We start from the raw sequence: 19,019 nt of genomic DNA on the forward strand, positions 1-19,019 counted from the left end.
AGCTCTTTGTGCCTCGTCTCTTTCTCTGCTTTCCTATCAAACCACGGCACCTGATGATGATGATGGCTTTGTTGCAAGAATCTATCAGGAGCTCAATAATGAGATCCAAAATATCACTACTTTCTAAGTTGTTCGTGCCCCATTGGGAAGCTTAATCCTACGTGAGATTGGGAAGAACACAAGTGTAAAGTCATAAAGATCGAAGAATATGAGATGGGGTACAAATTTTGGTGTACGTAATGGTGCCGTCTCATGATTGAAGGCGGCATATCACATGGGTTGCAGTGTCCCGTACGTCTTCACTTCCCGTCGCTGCATTAGTTTCTCTTAGAATGCCATCGATCCAAATCCATCACCACATTAAGATCCGCCCATTGGCGTTCCTCCCGCTCCGACCCCTGTCTACGGCGTAACGGAGCGATGGGCGCAGCGGTGAAGACGGTGAAGTTGTGGGTCTGGCAACCTTGCAACAAGAAGCGATCTTGAGTCGCGCGAGAGGGGGCTCCGGGGATTCTTGTTGCTTGCGGTCGGGGAGGAGGAGGAGGATGGGCTCGGTGGGGAGGACGAGGGTGGGGAAGTACGAGCTCGGCCGGACTCTCGGGGAGGGGACCTTCGCGAAGGTGAAGTTCGCGAAGAACTTCGAGACCGGGGAGAACGTGGCCATCAAGATTCTCGACAAAGATAAGATCTTGCGGCATAAGATGATCGACCAGGTCAAAAAAAAAAAAAAATCCAAACTTTATCTATAAAAATGCAAGCTTTCCCCAATTCCTTTTGTTTCCTTTTGATGAGCCTAACCTAGAAAGATTTGTAGATTTTGATAGTAATTACTTTCTTCCTGTCTGCGTCTTGGAATCTATGTATGCATCTCTTGATGTCTTTCTAGTAGATATAGAATCTTACTATTATCTGTTATCAAAGATGCAGTTGAAGCTGATTAGTTCTTTTTGTTTTTTCCTTTTATTCTGGTCTGGCACACAATTATCTTTGGCCGTTCTCATAATTGTGTGGCTTATGTATAATTGGGTTCGTTCATACCTCATAATTCAATGTCTCTGATACTATCTAGCAATAGTTTCTTGATTCGTCCTGTTTTGTGATCTCTTATAGGCTGACTGACAGTCTTTCACATGCCCATATGCTGCAGATAAAACGTGAGATCTCTACCATGAAACTGATCCAACATCCAAATGTCGTCCGGATGTATGATGTAAGGCAAAGCAATGGCTTTTATCTGCACTTGTGGCATTTAATTTGGTGATTCATCATCATCTACTTTACAGTGGATTACTAACACATTCTGCAACTCTCTTCATAAAATTTTGGATCTGCTTTCTAGAGCAACTTCGGTTTGATGCATAGTTGGATCATTACTTACACTGTTTTCTTTTTGCCTTTAATTGTCGCATCTTCTCTCTGTCTGTTGTGAAGTAAGTACCAATGATGGAGGCTTTGACTTCATTCTTCAATGGTAGTCCAGTAGTAGAGTAGCAAATATGTGATTGCTCGAATCTTTTGTTGTAGGTAATGGCCAGCAAGACAAGGATATACATAGTGTTGGAATTTGTAAATGGTGGTGAACTCTTTGACAAGATTGTAATTGGGGGTGTTTTTTTAGCATCACATTTCATTCTGCTTACAGAATCTTGTGTATTTGTGATATTGTTCTGGTTTCTGTTAATTAGGCTCGCCATGGAAGGTTGAAGGAGGATGAAGCTAGAAAGTACTTTCAACAACTAATCAATGCTGTGGATTACTGTCATAGCAGAGGTGTCTTCCACCGGGATCTAAAGGTTGAGCTTGGATTAGTCGATTCATTAACGCGATTTGATTCTGCTTAACTGTGGCCTCTTACTTGGTGCTGGTAACAGCCTGAGAATCTGCTGTTGGACTCCAGTGGTGTTCTTAAGATCTCAGACTTCGGACTCAGTGCTTTGCCTCAACAAGTTCATGTAGGTTTAAAGACTTGCACTGACATAGATTACACATTTCGATATGAAGTGAGAAAGACATCCTTTTCTCATGATTCTGCCGTCTCATTTTGTTATTGCTATTTCACTGTGCTGCACTTTGTGAGACATTTTACAGTAAATTGCTGAAGCCTAATAATAGGATAAGGCTGGACAATCATTTGAAACTGGATTAGTCTGTGAGTCTCTGAAACCCTGTTATATTTTTCAATTGCAGGAGGATGGGAAACTTTATACAACATGTGGTACTCCAAATTATGTTGCTCCTGAGGTAGGTAACCTTTATCTTCAAAGTATAGTTTCATTCATCCAATACACTTGGATTCAGTTTACTTTTATCATGATTTGCATGTTTTCCTTAGGTGGTCAAGGACAAAGGTTATGATGGTGCCATGGCAGATCTATGGTCATGTGGTGTAATCCTTTTTGTCCTTATGGCAGGCTATTTGCCTTTTGAAGATTCCAACCTAGTCTCACTATACAAAAAGGTGAACTCTTGTTCAAAAATCTTCTTTTCGGATGATGAATAGCTAAATTAGTTTCCCCTGCTGATGTTTATGGAGGCCATCACAGATCTTCAAAGCAGATTTCTCCTGTCCATCTTGGATTTCTGCAAGTGCAAAGAAACTCATCCAGAGAATTTTAGATCCCAACCCTCAAACTGTGAGTTGTTTTCTCGAATTGTATCTTATTCCAAAATAGTGCTTAGAACTGTGATTTCAGATATTGCATGTTCCTGAGGTGATGCAGCTCCCTTGCAGCGCATCACCATCCCACAAGTCATTGAGAATGAATGGTTCAAGAAGGGATATCAACCACCCCACTTTGAAACGCCAGATGTTGTTCTTGATGATGTGGATGCAATCTTTGATGAGTCAGGGGTAAATCTAGTCATGCTTGAGAATGTCACATGAAGTTAGCATATGCTGTAAGTCTGTACCATTCTTCAATTGTGCAGGAGGGAACAAATCTTGTGGTGGAGAGACGAGAAGAAAGACCAGTTCTAATGAATGCATTTGATCTTATTTCTACAGCTCAGGGTCTTAATCTTGGCACACTTTTTGAGAAGCAAATGGTGATTAGATATTCTAAATCTTCATTTTTCTTCTGTTCATCAGCAATCTATCGAGTGAGGAGGCAGCACTGCATACTCCCCTAACATGTCAATACTATCAATAGTCCTAAGTAGTAAATTTTAGGGAGCATCCAAGATTTGATGAGCCTTCTGTACTTTCCCTCATCTTCTTTGTAACCATGAATTAGCAACAGTACAAGATACTACTGACTGGCTTCCAATTTTTGGGCAGGGGTTGGTCAAGCGTGAAACGAGGTTTACATCAAAACTCCCTGCAGATGAGATACTCTCCAGGATTGAAGCAGCAGCCAAACCTCTGGGATTTGATGTAAAGAAACAGAACTACAAGGTGTAGATCTATTAGTCATATTTATACTACTCTGCATCCTTTTGATCTTAATCCATACGGTGTTCTAATCGAGGTTGCTTTGAACTCAATTCTCAGCTGAAGCTGCAAGGAGAAAAATCTGGAAGAAAAGGGCATTTAGCCATTACAACCGAGGTAGAAGACCATGATGTCCATTGCAATGTCTCTCTTTGACATTACATATCTATCAACTGAACTCTCTGCTTGTTCTTCCTCGAGGTGTTCGAAGTAACGCCCTCGTTCCATGTGGTGGAGCTCCGCAAGTCCAGGGGAGACACATTCGAGTTCCACAAGGTGAAGTGCATGACCTTCCACGTGCATCCTTTCAACCTCTCTTTTCTGTGACTTAATTCTCATGTTCTTCCTGTTCTTGATCTTTTCTAGTTCTACAAGAGCATCTCGACGGGCCTGAAGGATATCATGTGGAAGTCACAGGAGTAAACCGGTGGATCTTTTCTAGTTAGGCCTTAGGCCTGCAATTGTGATAGTGTGCATAGCATGCATGATGAAGTATGAATCGGTGCTGTAAATGGTGGTAATGTAATGCAAGTCAAACAGGTTGATGATGAAGATGATGGTGTTTCTGATGACTGTCAAGTCGCCACTTATCCAATTATTTGCACTGAAGTATCAATCACAGACAGGTTGCCTCATCTGACAGTGCCTTCGGTGTGAATCAAGAATAGACTGCAGTGCTTGCTTTATGAGGAAAACAGGAAGAGGTAACGTCTCTGAAGCTGATGGCTGGCTGCGAGCTTATCGCCTGCAGCAGTGCGTCCCTCTCGAGGAACAGAAGATGAAGCCGCAGCCATTTATATTACTAGCCATTATTTAACTCTCTCTCTCTCTCTCTCTCTCTCTCTCTGTGGAAAGCGTGGGTGACGTCAGATGGAGACAAAGGCGCTGTCCGCCGAAGGGAGCGGCGCCTTGCGGGGGCCAGTGACCGTGTGGCCACACAGGCGAGGAGACTCCTCCCATTGGCCACTAGCTAGGGCCCACCGCCGCAGACAAATGGCCGCGCCTAAAGGGCGAGGTTTGACCGAGCCAGCAGCAGCAGCAGCGCACCGGGGGCCGCTCTACCTGCTGCCACCCACCCACGAGTCGTCTCTCCGCCACAAGGTCTCCCTCGCGGAGGGAGGACCGAGGAGCTGCGAAGTCCACGGCACCTCCACTGACCTTCGTCTCTCCTTTGAGCGCCCTCGGGACTCCGCGCGCTGCTCCTCTTCCGCACCATGCATCTTTATTTGCTCTCTTCGATGCTTCCCATCAGATCGTATGCCACCCTACAAGTCTTGCCCAAGTTCCCACGCTACTAGCGATGCACCACTGCAGTGCAAGCAAGATCTCATCTTCCCGTGTCTCCTTGATTGATTGGAAACCTAGTCCTTTGATCGGCTCACTGTGGCCACCAAGTCCAACATCGGCATCAATTTAGCGTACTGCAGAAGGCAAAAGGAGAGAGCGAGAAGAAGATGGCAGCAGATTCTAGGTATCTTTAATGGCTACATCAGTTGATGCTGCTCGTGAACTGTATGACTTTGATTTGATACAGGCATGTAGTTGTCGTCTCAGAGAATTATAATTTCTGCGCTAGGACGGAAAAAGATAGAGAGAGAAAGTGTGTGTGTGTGTATATATATAGATAGATTCCCTTTGAACTTGTGCTATCAAGTTGGAAATGTAGTGTTGTCCCCCTATCAAAACAGCGCGAATATTGGCGAGGCTGTCGCTTCTTCCCATGTGTTCATCGCTTCCAACTTGCCTTTTTCTTCCTTCTCCATCTTCCTCGCGGTCATCAATGGCAGAAGCCTCTCCATCATTTGTTAATCCCCGCTGCCCATTATATGCAACAGGCTTGTGTCTTGTGTGCCATCTTGTCTTACTCTCTCATCATCCCATCATCATTATTGCTCTCTTGCTTTCGGCTTACTTCAATCCATCTATTTATTACTGCTGTGCTGGTTGTGGACTTCAGCATGGGATTGACACAGAATAAACACAAAATAAATTGGTATTAGTCCTTTCGCTTGCTTACAAAATTCTCGAACACTGGTTAGTTTGATGAGTTAGAGATTCAATCTTCTATGATGTATATCCTACTGATTGTGATTGTTGTATCATGTCATTTTAATAAGGTGCTCTACAAGAAGTAGCATATTGAGGCCATGATTCAACTTGGGATAAACAATCAAACCATGACACCAGATGAACTGGCAGTGGACAAGATTCAACACACAGTACAATCTCAGAAGTCCTCCCACAGTTGCATCTCCTCTGAACCACCAACATTTTCTGCTCTCTCTTCTTGGAGAATTCCTCTCATGATGTACTAAGCAAACAGAAGGGATTCCCTTGCACTGCCACAACCAAACACCCTTAGTATTTAAAGCCTTAGTGTTTCTCTAGTTGGGATGCTTGCAGTTCCACAGTCCAAGGTTGTGTGCCTCTTCTTTATCATTTGTATCCTCTCTCTCTCTATCTGTCTCTCTCTCTCAAACACACACACAGAAAAACCTATATGAAACAATTTAATTGGTCTTGGGTTCCAAAGATCAGAATGCTAAAGCCAATATTTTGTTCTGATTCCTGAACAATGCAAAGCACACTATGCATTGTTTAGGACTGTGACTGTGCATGGAGTTCCTGAGGTGGTAGCAGGCATTGTGGAAGCTCTAACCGTGTCTTTGTGCAAACCAACAAGCATCTTGGTGATGAGTTGTTGGCATCCTTCTCAGTGAAGAATATTGCTTCTTGTGAGGCGCATGGCTCCACTTGGTGTACTTTTGGCTGGCATTTGCCCAGACAAAGTTGCTTCTGCTGCCCTCAGACATTTCCTACAACCACACTACTCCTCCATGATATCTTAGTCATTAAGCTAATAATCCTCCGCTTGCCGCCAGCACATGGCGGTCGCCGGTGGCGCGGCCGCGACGCCGAATCCAATCTCTGCTTAGCTCAACCGAGATCGAGAGGACAGAGACAGATGGAATTGATACTTGTCCCGCTAGCTGCTGCTGGCGTTGCATGCACCACCACTGATTGGCACTTACACCAAGCATTTGGTTTTGCTGGTTCTGACAAGCTTAGGATCACTTTTTCTTGTCTGCTGGGCCATCAGAACATCATTCATATCACCAAGAAAATAAAGCTCAATTCAGCCGCTAGATTTTGATGCAAAGCGGCAAATCATCATCATCATCATAATTGGCTTTCAACATAGAACAAAGATTATATATCTTTCAGAAGAAAGATGCAGCCGAACAAAGACTGCTACAACAGACACTCGATCATGGTTGTGCAGCTGCTTTCCTTCTTCTTAATGGCGGTAACAAAGTCTTTAGGTTATACAGAACCTCATCGGATAAGTCTGTAATGGATGGGAAGCCCACCTGTCATCTTCAACACCCCCATTGCCACCTAAAAAGAAGATATCGTACAATGAAACAGAAGCAAAAAAGCTGCAGAACTTTATATATATATATATATATATATATATATATATATATATATATATATATATATATATATATATATTAGTTGCATGACAATTAATTCCTCCTATTTATTGGTCAAATATTTAGGACAGTCCAAATTCCCAAATTACAATTCTGCTCCAATGCCACACTGCGCATCTTTTGCATTCATGCGGCCTCTTCAATTGGCATTCCGAAAACTTACTACCCCTCACGTTGGAGTTATTTTCAATACTGCCACACAATATCACTCCTACCGCACGTGACGGGGAAAGAAGTCAACGGTAGAAAGGTGGCGCGGAGAAAAGGAAGGTACACTCGGGTCGCACGTGCCGAGGTGGCCGTTCCAAGGTAACCATGGTTAGCCCGGCGTGACCTCGAGTCAAAACTGTTGCGGGAAACATTAACTAACGGCTGTTTTGGAAAACGGGATGATGCCGCGGAAGCATCGCGTGTTCCGCCGCTGCTATAAAGACCTTTTCGCCGTCCCGTCTCCCCCGCCCCAACCAAGCGAAGTCGGTACCGCTGCGGGAGAAACCGAGCGCTTGAGGGAGAGGGAAGGGCATCGGAAGTGCTGTAATGGCGGAGTGGCGTCGCTGGTCGTGATTCTTGGCTTTGTTAAAGCCGCTTCTTTTTTTTTACGAGGGGTCGTTGCGCCTTTTCGCTTTTGTTGAGAGTTGGAGGTGGGACGGCGAGCGAGGAATCGACGCTTTGGATCGTTCGGTGCGATGTCTGCCGCGTTCGGTGTCGGGGTTCAGAGAATGTAGAGCTAGGAAGAACGTGGAGTGAGTGAGACGGAACGACTCCGAGCTCCTTTGATTCCCTCGTTGGTTTCTTGTTCCATGCCCGTTTCGATTCGCGAGTGCCCACTAGAGCGAGAGAGAGAAAGAATAGCATCGCTGCGCCTCTTTACTGCTCTTGGGATTTCGCTGTCTGCTCAGCGAATCGCTTCATCTGTTGACGGGAATCGTTTGGCTTGTCGCCAATTGTGCCCCGCCTTGTCTGATTCGGAAGAAAGATCCAAAGCGAGCCTCCTCTTTTCCAGGTTTTCCCTGTGCTCCTCTGTTCCAGTGTGGAAAAAGGTCGGAGCTTTTTTGCTTCTCCCTTGCTGTTGCTTGCTATTTAAAGGGGTTGCGACTCGAATCGTTGGAGTTAGCGGGGGCGTTTTGGAGCGGAGATGTTGGAGTTGCAGGTGGAGTCCGACGGCGAGGGCGGCCCGGAAGCGCTGAACTCGAGCCAGAGCTCGATGAGCAGCAGCGGCGGCAGCTGCGAGGACCGCCACAGTAGCTTCTCCCGCGTCTCCTTCGATAATGCTGCCGTGCTCGACCTCCCTTCCGGCCACTTGCCTTCCAAGCCCCACCGCTCGTCCGACCCCGCCTGGGCGGCCATCCGGTCGCGCGGTCTCCCGGCCAACCTCGGCCCCCGCGACTTCAAGCTCGTCCGCCGCATCGGGAGCGGCGACATTGGAACCGTCTACCTCTGCGGCCTGCGCGACGAGGCCTCGCCGTGCGTCTACGCGATGAAGGTGGTGGACAAGCTCGCGCTGGCAAAGAAGAAGAAGCTGGAGAGGGCGGTGACGGAGAAGAGGATCCTGCGGATCCTCGACCACCCCTTCCTCCCCACCCTCTACGCCGACTTCGACGCGTCGCCGCATTATTCCTGCGTGGTGATGGAGTACTGCAGCGGCGGCGACCTCCATGCCCTCCGCCACCGCCAGCCCCGCCTCCGCTTCTCCGTCTCGGCCACCAGGTCCTCGATCGACGCCTCTTTCTTCCATTAAAAATCGCACCTTTTCCATCGTCGACCAATTTTTTAACCGAAAAAAAAGACTCCTTTTGTGCAAATTCACGCAAGTTTTCGAAGTTTCCATGAAAACAAAAACATCGAAGTCTATTTCACGATCACAATCACAGGTTTTCTTCTTAGTTTGTTAAGGAATTGGAGTAGTGAAGGAAAGTTTATCTGCTAATGTTATAAACTGGCGAAAGAAGCTGTCTTGTCGCTGTTCTTGCGCTGATGTCGCTTGCTTTCGGTTCGCATGCAGGTTCTACGCGGCGGAGGTGCTGATAGCGCTGGAGTACCTCCACATGCTCGGCATCGTCTACCGTGACCTCAAGCCTGAGAACATCCTCATCCGCTCCGACGGCCACATCATGCTTTCTGACTTCGACCTCTCGCTGGAGTCTACCGCCTCCCCCACCCTCGAGCCCCTCATCGCGGCAGCCGCCAACAGCGGGGGCGACGACCTCCTCCCCACCGAACCCTCCTGCCTCCCCTTCCGCTCGCGGCGGGCGTCCCGCCACGCGGCGAAGGCGAACCGGCGGTTCGTGGCGGAGCCGGTCAGCGCCCGGTCGTTCTCCTTCGTCGGGACGCACGAGTACGTCGCCCCGGAGGTCGCCTCCGGCCGCCCCCACGGCAGTGCCGTCGACTGGTGGGCCTACGGGATCCTCCTATACGAGCTGCTCTTCGGCCGCACCCCCTTCGCGGGACCCACCAACGAGGCCACCCTCCGCAACATCGTGAAGCAGCCGCTGGCCTTCCCCCCGCCCTCCTCCGACCCCTCCTCCTCGACAGCCAGGGACCTCATCGCCGGACTGCTCGCCAAGGACCCGGCCGTCCGCCTCGGCTCACGGCGCGGCGCCGCCGACGTCAAAACGCACCCCTTCTTCAAGGGCCTCAACCTGGCCCTCATGCGCACCTGCCGCTCCCCGTTCGTGCCTGGCCCGTCCCCGTCCATCTCGTGCAAGGACCGACGCGAACCGGCCCGGCTCGATTATTTCTAAACCAAATCGAGCCGAACCGAACCGAACCGCTCCCCCCCGCCCCCCACTTCCCATTTTGTGTAGGCGGGCGACACTAGCTTTAAATCGAAGTCTTTGCTTGTCCTCCGTGAACGGAAATATATATATATATATATAGCAATAAATCACGCTTTAGAATGTGCAGAAGCATTAACTTATGAGACCTTCTCTTGGACATGGGTATGTTATCGAACCATAATTATGTTGATGCAAGTGGGATTATATTAGCAGCACGTAGCAATGTGGTCTCCCAGGCCCTTAATCAGTAATCAGTCGTCACTTGAGTCGTATACAGTCTCCCGCTTCGGAATGGGTGACATGTTTTTGACAATGAGAAGGACAGTCTCTCCTCTCCGTTGACTTTGTGGCCATATGCTACCACGACTTAGAACTCGAATGTAAATCGCTCACTGGGATTTGGCACGATGTAAACGTGGCGGACATGCGGGCGGGGGACGTGTCGCGCACGTGATGTGCTCGCCTTGCTTGTCGGGCTCTGGGAGCTACCCTGGTGGGGCGTACCTTGCCCAAACCTCCACCGTCTTCTCCTTCCCCATCTATATCTATTCCTGTTCGGTTAGGGTAATGATCTCACGGAGACAGTAATCACTGCGTATATGTATGTGGTGGGAGAGAGTGCAAGAATTGGCGTGGAAAAGAGAGTAGAAAATGAAGACTTGCATTCAATGGCCCACCGGCGAGCAGTCACTCTCTTGCAGGTCTCCCGCCATAAATACCTGGAAAAGGCAAGGCGTACGTACCGAGTCTAACCTAGGGTTGACTAAGGTATGCAGCCACGGCGAACAGGGCTACGTATGTCATATCAGCGCAGCTAGACAGAGAAAGAGAGAGAGTTGTCGCCATTGATGTCGAGGTCCAGAGAGAGAGAGAGAGATGGGGGGATGTACGAAGTTGTTGCTCATGTGGCAGGATGCCGGTGGAGGACAGATGCAGACAGGGGGAGAGCAAAATGTGGGGTTCAGGCTCTCCACTTCTCCTCCTTTCTTTCTTTTACGCGTAGTTTTCTTTGCTTCATCAGAAGTTGATGTCGGTGATGATGGACGGAAGCATTATGACCTATCATGAATCATACATTTGACTCGTACGTAAGACTTTAAAGAGAGTGATGAGAATTGATGACAAGCTTATTTAATCTAATTTGAACCCACCGATGCGTTAATATATCTATTCAAAGTTTAGGTTGTTTCGTCTGATCTGAGACCTGGCCATTATTTCTGCAATGCATCATCAATATCTCCTCAATAAAGGCTCCAGATCTCCTCCCAAAGCTAGCAAGGCATTTAATTGAGGGTATCTCCCTGTTGCTTGAATGTGGAAGCAGGTTCTTTTGAGCACTTATTACCTCAACTTCTCTTTTGGTGGAAGTCAGACACAATGCAAGTTCATCTTCCTCTTTCAATTTAGAGTTGAATCTGGTGGTGTTATTTGAGGACCTTAAATGTTGATATGACACAGTCGGTTGTTCTTGGTACCACCGTTTACACAGTGTCAGTAGCCAGCAATAAAAGAACATAAGACATAAGATAATTAGCAGTAATCTGCCAAATCTCATTATTATATAGTGGATTAGCGTCAGCTAAACTCATCCTATTGCTTAGCCAAGACATGTAACCCTGAACAGTGTGACAAATCTTACTGTTTCTTTCGGCAGTAATCTGGTAGAACGCATTCTATTGCTTGGCATGGCATGTAAGAAACCGCTCCATCCTCGATGGAAGTTGAGGGTGCCACTGATGTCTTGCTTCTGTACCTCTGCAGGATTCGATGGCTTCGAAGAGAGCTTATCGAAGTGAAGGTGGAAGCATGCAGTAGTCTCACCATTGCTACCTTCAGTTTGCTGTCTTCTATCTATACGTGGATAAATAATATACGTGCATGCATGTGTTAAGCTGCGACTGATTTGCTTGTCTCTGGAATTACGATGAGCTATCAGCATTGGCACAAACAATTCATGGTTAATGGACATGGACTTCACCTTAGCAGTTCTTCTGCTCAACTCCGTAAGTATGTCTCTCGCATCACACAATTTTACTCGAAGTTATCCCCCACAAACTTATGGTTTTTGCTTGTTTTTGTTGGATTAGGACACCCTAAATTGAGTTATTAATTTGATGAAGCATAAATTTGAGAGAACATCAATAAGGATTAGGATTTATAGAACCCATAATTAGACAATGTAAAAGGAAACCATACAAAGAAAACTGATGGTTTATAAATTCCAAAAGAAATTCAAAAGTTAGTGATAATCACAAAAATAATCTCTTTATATCCAATGATAATAGCCATAAATTGGTGATCCTCAACTTCAGAATTTTCCAGAACTAAAATGGTTGTTGAATCATCATTCCCTTGGATCACTGTTACAACTAATCCCCATGTTAGCCACAATTATTTGTCCCACAACCTTTTTTTTTTGTCATGCTATTGGATAATTTTTCAGGAAAACCCTTTTTATTTTTAAAAAAATATTGATTAATATATTTTATAAAAAATTTCATATAGCACTCAAATTTTCTTTTCTAAAAGATTACATTGTTCCTTGCTTTCATCCTATTGGCCACCGCATCTGCCCGCACCATTGAGCGTTGTTATTACCTTCCATTCTCTCTTTCTCTAGCATCGTCCTCACCTAAGACCCTCTTGTTAAGGTTACTGACAATGAGATGATGGAATAAGGATAATGGGTGACTCTTGTCCTTATAACTCCCTTCACTAAGATCGATGACAAAGATAACAAGTAAATGAGGAGAGATGATGATGAGGATAATAAAACAGGACAAGGATGAAGTGAGGGACGATAAGGGGAGCGGGTAATAGGGTAGAGGTGAAGATACGTAGCGAAGGTTTGAGATAAAATTATTAAAAAAATATTCTATGAAACATGGTTATTAAAAAAATTGCGCTTTTATTCTTTCTATTTTCCACATAAATTACCACAAAAATATTCTGTGATGGTGGACACGTAGGGTCAGTTCATAGATACATCTAAAGTAGATGGCGTTATCCACTCACATGGCGCTATTGTCGTTATATTCGTCTAAGCTGTTCGGATCAAATCAGCGTTCAGAATTTCCAACCCGCATCAATCTATAACACGACAATTGACGTACGCGCGGGATGGAGAGTTTTCGACATACAGTGTTCGGTGTTTACCCGATGAGAGCTGATTAATTAAAAGCGGGCAATGCGACAAACTTTTGACGAACAGGTAAAACGGCACGACCGGATGACACGGAATTTGTACACCAACCGTTGTTATTGGAGGGATGGTGGTGGACCACAAAGGTCTCAGACGGGGCACAAGGCACAAGAAGCGGGTGCAAAAGTGGGGGTTGAGCGATGGGAGTCGAGTAGAAGTTCGCACTCCACCGCAGCAGATCGGCGCGGTAACCGTCGCGACCTCCTCGCTCGAAACGGCAATGTCGGCAGAGCAAACCGTGCCACCACGTGTCCCTCCAGGATCTAAGACACGGCGTCGAGGCCACTTCTAATGACGATGCTGCCCGTCCTTTTGGGCCCACTCATTTTGGAGCCAACGCAGGCAAACATGAAATTTTCTCTTGGATTTGGTTCACACACCTTAGATTAACGGCAATTGGATGTATGTTTTAGTCCAACTGACATGTAGATCCCGTTTTGCTAACAAAACATGTTGAGCACGATGTCAACAATTTGGTCTTAGTTTAATACCCCACTGCTCTGAGATCTGTCTCCACCTGTCAGCCTTACAGGATTCAATTAGTGTTCTTCATCTTGATGATGAAGATTATGTTTGGCGTTCTATCAGAAATCCATTTCTTTGCAGTTGGTCTTAAAGAAATCCACGTGAGCTTCACTCCCCCATCTGCAAATCTGCCACAAAAGGGGCAGCCAAAGTGATTGCATCGATTACACTCCATGATTTATCGTTCCTTTTGCTTTTGTTCTCATCTCCTTGTCACCCATGGAAGCAATCATTCCGCCATGGCTCCCCAGCTCATTTCCTCATTGATTGCATAATCAAAACAAGAAATTGCAGTAGCAAAGCTGCAAAAAGGAGCCAATTCCGTTCCAAAATCTTCTCTCTTCCCAAAATATTCTATTTCTGGAGGAAGAAAGAAAAAGGAAAGAAAGAACCCAAACGGCTGCTTTTAAGACTCTTTACTCCAAGAACGAAGAATACATGGGAAGAGAAGAGAAGAAGCAGTGGGGAGAGTTAGCACAGTAGTAGTAGTAGAAGAGGAAGAGGGTGGGGAGGAGAAGGGGAAGAAGAAAGGATGGATTTTATCTCCTTCGTCACGTCCCTGGGGACGTCCCTCGTCATCTTCGCGCTGCTTATGCTTGCGTTCACGTGGCTGCAGAGGAAGCCCGGCAACGCGGTCATCTACTACCCTGGTCGCATCCTGAGGGGTTTGGATCCCCTGGAAGGGCGGACGCGGACGAGGAACCCCTTGGCTTGGATCAAGGAGGCCGTGGGAGCGTCCGAGGCCGACGTCGTCGCCGCCGCCGGCGTCGACGCCGCCGTGTACCTTGTGTTCCTCAGCTCCGGTACGGCGTCCTCTCCCATTGTCTTGTGTTAGGAAGTGTGTCGTGACATCAAGGTTAGTGCATCTGGTGTACCTCAGATTCGGTATGGCGTCGACTCCCGTTCATTGATTTATGCAAAGGTTGCATCTTTCTGGCAAATGTTGCCATCTGCCTCATTTTTTGGAGAATTTTGTGTTTTTTCCAAGATTTATGGGCGTAAATTTGGAAATTTTTTCTGCATTTCTTCAGCCATTCAAGTGCATCTAATTTGGTTGAAGTGACTGATCTTTGTGTTTATACGGACATAAAAAAAAGAATTCCATGTTCTTCAGTGTCTTACAGATGCTGTATTTACTTGCCAAAATGTTTCGTTGCTTCTTCTACTATATTTGGTGTACCATTTCCAAGTTCAATGTTTATTGAGATTTGATTTATTACAGTCATAGTAATGATAATAAAAAAATTAGGATATTTTCTTTACTTTCTACAATTCCTTACCCAAATATATAATTGTGCTTTTTGGAAAGTAGTTGTCTTCACATAATTCATCTCCCTTTGACATTTATCTGCTTTCATGTCATCTTCCCACTTATGTAACCCTTCTTTTATGTGCCTAATTCTTTGCATTTTGGTAGTTGCTATTGCAAAGTGTGCTTTTGTGGTTTTGAAGGAATGCATACAATTCTTAAACTCCAACTGATTTACCACTTTCTTTGACATGCTATGTCTGGTGGTTTTAACACTCAGATAAGCTACAACCATTTATTTTGATAATAGCTAGTCTAATATACTTCATTCTGTCTTAAATTTAGCTATCTAGGTATATTCAGTTTTTTCTCGATATGAAAGATGTTCCGATATCTTCTGAATTGCTTGATTAATTTGTTATATGCAATAGAGGTATGTTAGGAAATTTCCTAAATAAATGATTCAACTACCTTTGGACTTTGTATTTGTTGCTTGACCAAGAATTAATTAACAAGTGACTATCCAGAACATGATACCATTTGTCATGCAATATCCTGAAACATTGTACACATTTGTTGATGCAGTTATAGCTATATTGGTCTTCTCCGGAATTATTCTGCTTCCAGTTCTTCTTCCGGTTGCTGCAACTGATAATGGTGCACAATCTACTACCGACAGCAACAGCGGTGGTACCTTCAAGAACCTTGACAAGTTGGCGATGGGGAATGTCCAAGTAAGTTTTGATGGTCCTTCCGCAGCTTGCATTGTTTGATTTTTAGATGAAAGGAAACAAAGTTATGAACTAAATGCCACTGTAGATGCAATTTTATTACCTCCTAACTCTGTGTAAGGCTAGTGTCCATTTAACAGTCACTCACTATATTGTTTGATGTGTTATGGACTTCAAGACTCCAATATGTATAATTTTATATACAAAAAGGATCACTTAGTGAACAAAACCGCACAATGGCTGATCAGACAACCCTTTTCACTCGAGTGAAGTCATGATACTCACTGACATCAAACAGAGCATCAAGTAAAAGAAAAAGGCTTGAACAATATATCCTTCATGCTCACAGTCGGCTTCCTCTAGGCCTCTGTGACTACATCATATCGTCGAACGGTCTCAGCTCCTTCCCGTAAGGTTAACTACCTTTCTGGAATTGTTGTTAAATGACATCAATCAGTCACCAGTTTCTCGATTTAATCACTCATCTAGTTCAATTGACAAACACTATTAGGTTCATTGTCAAGCTGTAATTATTAACTGTCGCGTAAAATGTTGACTTAGGTTTATGTCATTGCATTTCATTATAGCATATAGTTGTCACCATCCTCGAATCATGCATGCAAGTAAAACTAGATTACCTATAAGGCCTTGATGTCTTTAGGATGGTTCGTGTTTTCTTTTGGGTATTGTCATCGTGGTTACATTTTGGTTTCCATGTATTGTAGGAGAAAAGTCCAAGGTTGTGGGCATTTCTGCTTGGAGTCCATTGGGTTTCTTTTGTCACATACTACGTGCTTTGGAAATCATACAAACATGTCTTAAATATGAGAGCTGGGGCAAAATCAAGTCCAGAAGTAAAACCTGAAGAGTTTACCGTATTAGTCAGAGACATACCAGCTGCTCCTCCAGGTCAATCTATGAAGGATCATGTTGACTCATACTTTCAAGCACTTCATCCAGAAACATTCTACAGATCAATGATTGTCACAGACAACATAAAGGTACAGTGACTTTTGTGATGCTATTAAAGATATTTATGGTTCAACCTTTTGCCATAATGCACCGCCTTCTGTTGAGTTCCTTTCTTTTAGGCAAACAAAATTTGGGAAGAGTTAGAAGGTTACAGAAAGAAACTTGCTCGGGCTGAAGTTGTGTATGCAGAATCTAAAACTACAGGCAAACCTGAAGGTGAAAGGCCCACCAACAGAATTGGCTTTCTCGGTCTTGTAGGTGAAAAAGTCGATACGATTGATCACTGTAACGAGAAAATTAATGAATTGCTGCCTAAATTAGAGGCTGAACAGGAGATCACTCTAAGAGAAAAACAAAAAGCTGCAGCTCTTGTTTTTTTTAACAGCAAACCTGCTTCTATTTCTGCTGCTCAGACAATCCATTCTCAGAAGATTGATACATGGACCGTGATGGAAGCTCCTGAGCCACGTCAGGTGTTATGGACAAATTTGCCAAGGAAGTTCTATGAGAGGCAGATAAGATCTTGTGTTGTCTATGGTATAGTTTTCCTTACTGTATTCTTCTACATGATCCCAATTACGTTTGTCTCTGCATTTACAACCTTGAAAAACTTAAAGAAGTATCTGCCCTTCTTGAAGAAAATAGTGGATCAACCAGAGATTAAAACAGTTTTGGAAGCTTTCCTGCCTCAGATTGCACTCCTAGTATTCATGGCTTTGTTGCCAACTTTCCTTATGTTTCTATCAAAGGAAGAAGGAATCCCTTCTGAGAGCCATGCAGTGCGAGCCGCCTCTGGGAAATACTTTTACTTTGTTGTCTTTAATGTCTTCCTTGGAGTAACTATTGGTGGAGCATTGTTCGACTCTCTGAAGACGATTATTAATCACCCCAAACAGGTTATCACATTGCTTGGATCAAGCTTGCCTAAAAGTGCCACCTTCTTCCTCACCTTTGTTGCTCTGAAGTATGATTCTTTTCATTTCTCTTGTCCCCAAATTTTTTTCACTAAATCTTTGCATATTTCACTATTTTGTTTTCTGAAGTATGAAGTATTTTTCTTATTTTGGTAAAGCATGCAGATAATTGGTTGTTATAATGATTCAATTGTTTAGAAACTCATCACATATGTAAAAATCAATAAACAGTCATTTATTTTGTAAGTATATTTCTAGTTTCACATTGTTCTCCATCTTCTCAGTTGGCATCTTTTTAACTAAATTTCTGTACATTTGATCGCTAGGTCTATGTTAAACACATAACTTTCCTCGGGTTGGTCATATTATTGCGGTTTATGTCCCAAAAAGTTCAGAGGAATGTTCTAAAACAATGATTTCCTATTATAGTTATTACTATGTCGTGCATAATTTCACCCATTCAACATAAATTCTATTCTAGGAGTATTTTAAAATATTGTTGTTAACATCTGTTTCTACTTGTACTGTGAGAGCATTAATTCTATGCTGATTGGATCTCAGATTCTTTGTTGGCTATGGGCTTGAGTTATCACGCTTGGTTCCTCTCATTATCTTCCATCTCAAAAAGAGATTTCTTTGTAAAACTGAAGCCGAAGTGAAAGAGGCTTGGGCTCCCGGTGACTTCGGTTATGCTACTAGAGTTCCCAGTGATATGCTTATCATCACAATTGTTCTCTGTTACTCGGTAATAGCTCCTATTATAATTCCGTTTGGTGTGGTATACTTTGGCCTCGGGTGGCTTGTTGCACGTAATCAGGTGAGTGATTGCTCAATTTACTCCTAATAAGGAGAATATTAGTCATACTGATCAGCGTTCTAGTTTCAATTAGTTGGCTTAGCTTAATGTTAGTAGTTAATTTGACTTTTTACTCATATTGATTTCTCTTGGATCATTTTCTGTCGCATAGTAAAATGAATCATGCGACACCTGAGATTAATGTAAATGTTTTGAATTCTCTTGATTGATGGCATGGAGACACTCCTGTGTCAATTTCTCTAATGCAGGCATTGAAAGTTTATGTCCCTAACTATGAGAGCAATGGTCGGATGTGGCCTCACTTGCATGCACGGATTATCGCTTCTCTAATCCTCTACCAGATCACCATGTTTGGCTATATTGGCATTTTGAGGAAATTCTACTATGCTCCATTTCTTATTCCTGTCATTGTCATCTCCTTTGTCTTTGCTTATGTATGCAAAAAACATTTCTATCTTGCCTTCTTCCACACTCCTCTTGAAGTAGCATGCCGAGGTACAAAGGAAATCCCAAATATGGAATCCATATATACAGCTTATATTCCACCTTGCTTGGGTACTGAGAAGCTGGAGGATGATGACCAGTTTGAAGATGCCCGCTCATTTTCATTGAAAACCGCACCTTAGAGTAAATATCGACTGTGCCTGACTTGTCTATTAGAGATAAATCATTCTTCTACTAGCCAAGCTAACACAAATTTGTTGGTAAATTCTTCTAGGAATACTTCACCAGGAAATCTCTGCCGCCTTGAGGGAACAGAATTCTCATGATACAAACCAGTCTGGATCAGCTGGAAAGTGCATCCCTTTGGTGTACATGTCATTGTGGTTGCGTAATCTGTTTGTAGACATCTTCTCCATGACTTTGAATTGATTGCAGTAGTGAGTGATGCTTTCTTCTTTTTC

At 44.3% G+C, this 19,019-nt stretch overlaps 3 protein-coding genes across 5 annotated transcripts; all 3 read left to right on the forward strand.

The window, feature by feature from the left end:
* Window positions 1–69: 69 nt before the first annotated feature.
* Window positions 70–3,999, forward strand: LOC135610903 (CBL-interacting protein kinase 23-like). 3 transcript variants are annotated; one of them, XM_065105927.1, is made up of 14 exons: window positions 70–713; window positions 1,148–1,210; window positions 1,525–1,596; window positions 1,686–1,793; window positions 1,872–1,952; window positions 2,188–2,241; window positions 2,333–2,458; window positions 2,544–2,633; window positions 2,732–2,851; window positions 2,929–3,045; window positions 3,278–3,394; window positions 3,491–3,547; window positions 3,632–3,706; window positions 3,797–3,999. In XM_065105927.1, the coding sequence occupies exons 1-14, from the start codon at window positions 546–548 to the stop codon at window positions 3,851–3,853; spliced, it is 1,305 nt and encodes a 434-aa protein (XP_064961999.1). In that variant the 5' UTR covers window positions 70–545; the 3' UTR covers window positions 3,854–3,999. The 3 variants fall into 3 exon arrangements, 2 of the variants coding, with proteins under 2 accessions (XP_064961999.1, XP_064962000.1); XR_010486369.1 differs by having other exon boundaries at window positions 153–713; window positions 3,642–3,706; XM_065105928.1 differs by lacking the exon at window positions 1,525–1,596 and having other exon boundaries at window positions 71–713.
* A 3,401-nt stretch (window positions 4,000–7,400) lies between these two features.
* On the forward strand, window positions 7,401–9,851 carry LOC135610904 (protein kinase PINOID-like). The gene is made up of 2 exons (XM_065105930.1): window positions 7,401–8,634; window positions 8,930–9,851. Exons 1-2 carry the CDS (start codon window positions 8,063–8,065, stop codon window positions 9,666–9,668), a joined length of 1,311 nt encoding a protein of 436 aa, XP_064962002.1. The 5' UTR covers window positions 7,401–8,062; the 3' UTR covers window positions 9,669–9,851.
* Window positions 9,852–13,351: 3,500 nt separating this feature from the next.
* Window positions 13,352–19,019, forward strand: LOC135610905 (CSC1-like protein ERD4). Its single transcript, XM_065105931.1, has 7 exons — window positions 13,352–14,234; window positions 15,266–15,414; window positions 16,137–16,412; window positions 16,503–17,347; window positions 17,859–18,114; window positions 18,363–18,741; window positions 18,833–19,019. Exons 1-6 carry the CDS (start codon window positions 13,964–13,966, stop codon window positions 18,738–18,740), a joined length of 2,175 nt encoding a protein of 724 aa, XP_064962003.1. The 5' UTR covers window positions 13,352–13,963; the 3' UTR covers window position 18,741; window positions 18,833–19,019.

Source organism: Musa acuminata, chromosome BXJ2-4 (genome assembly GCF_036884655.1).
Source record: "Musa acuminata AAA Group cultivar baxijiao chromosome BXJ2-4, Cavendish_Baxijiao_AAA, whole genome shotgun sequence".
Taxonomy (NCBI): Eukaryota; Viridiplantae; Streptophyta; class Magnoliopsida; order Zingiberales; family Musaceae; genus Musa; species Musa acuminata.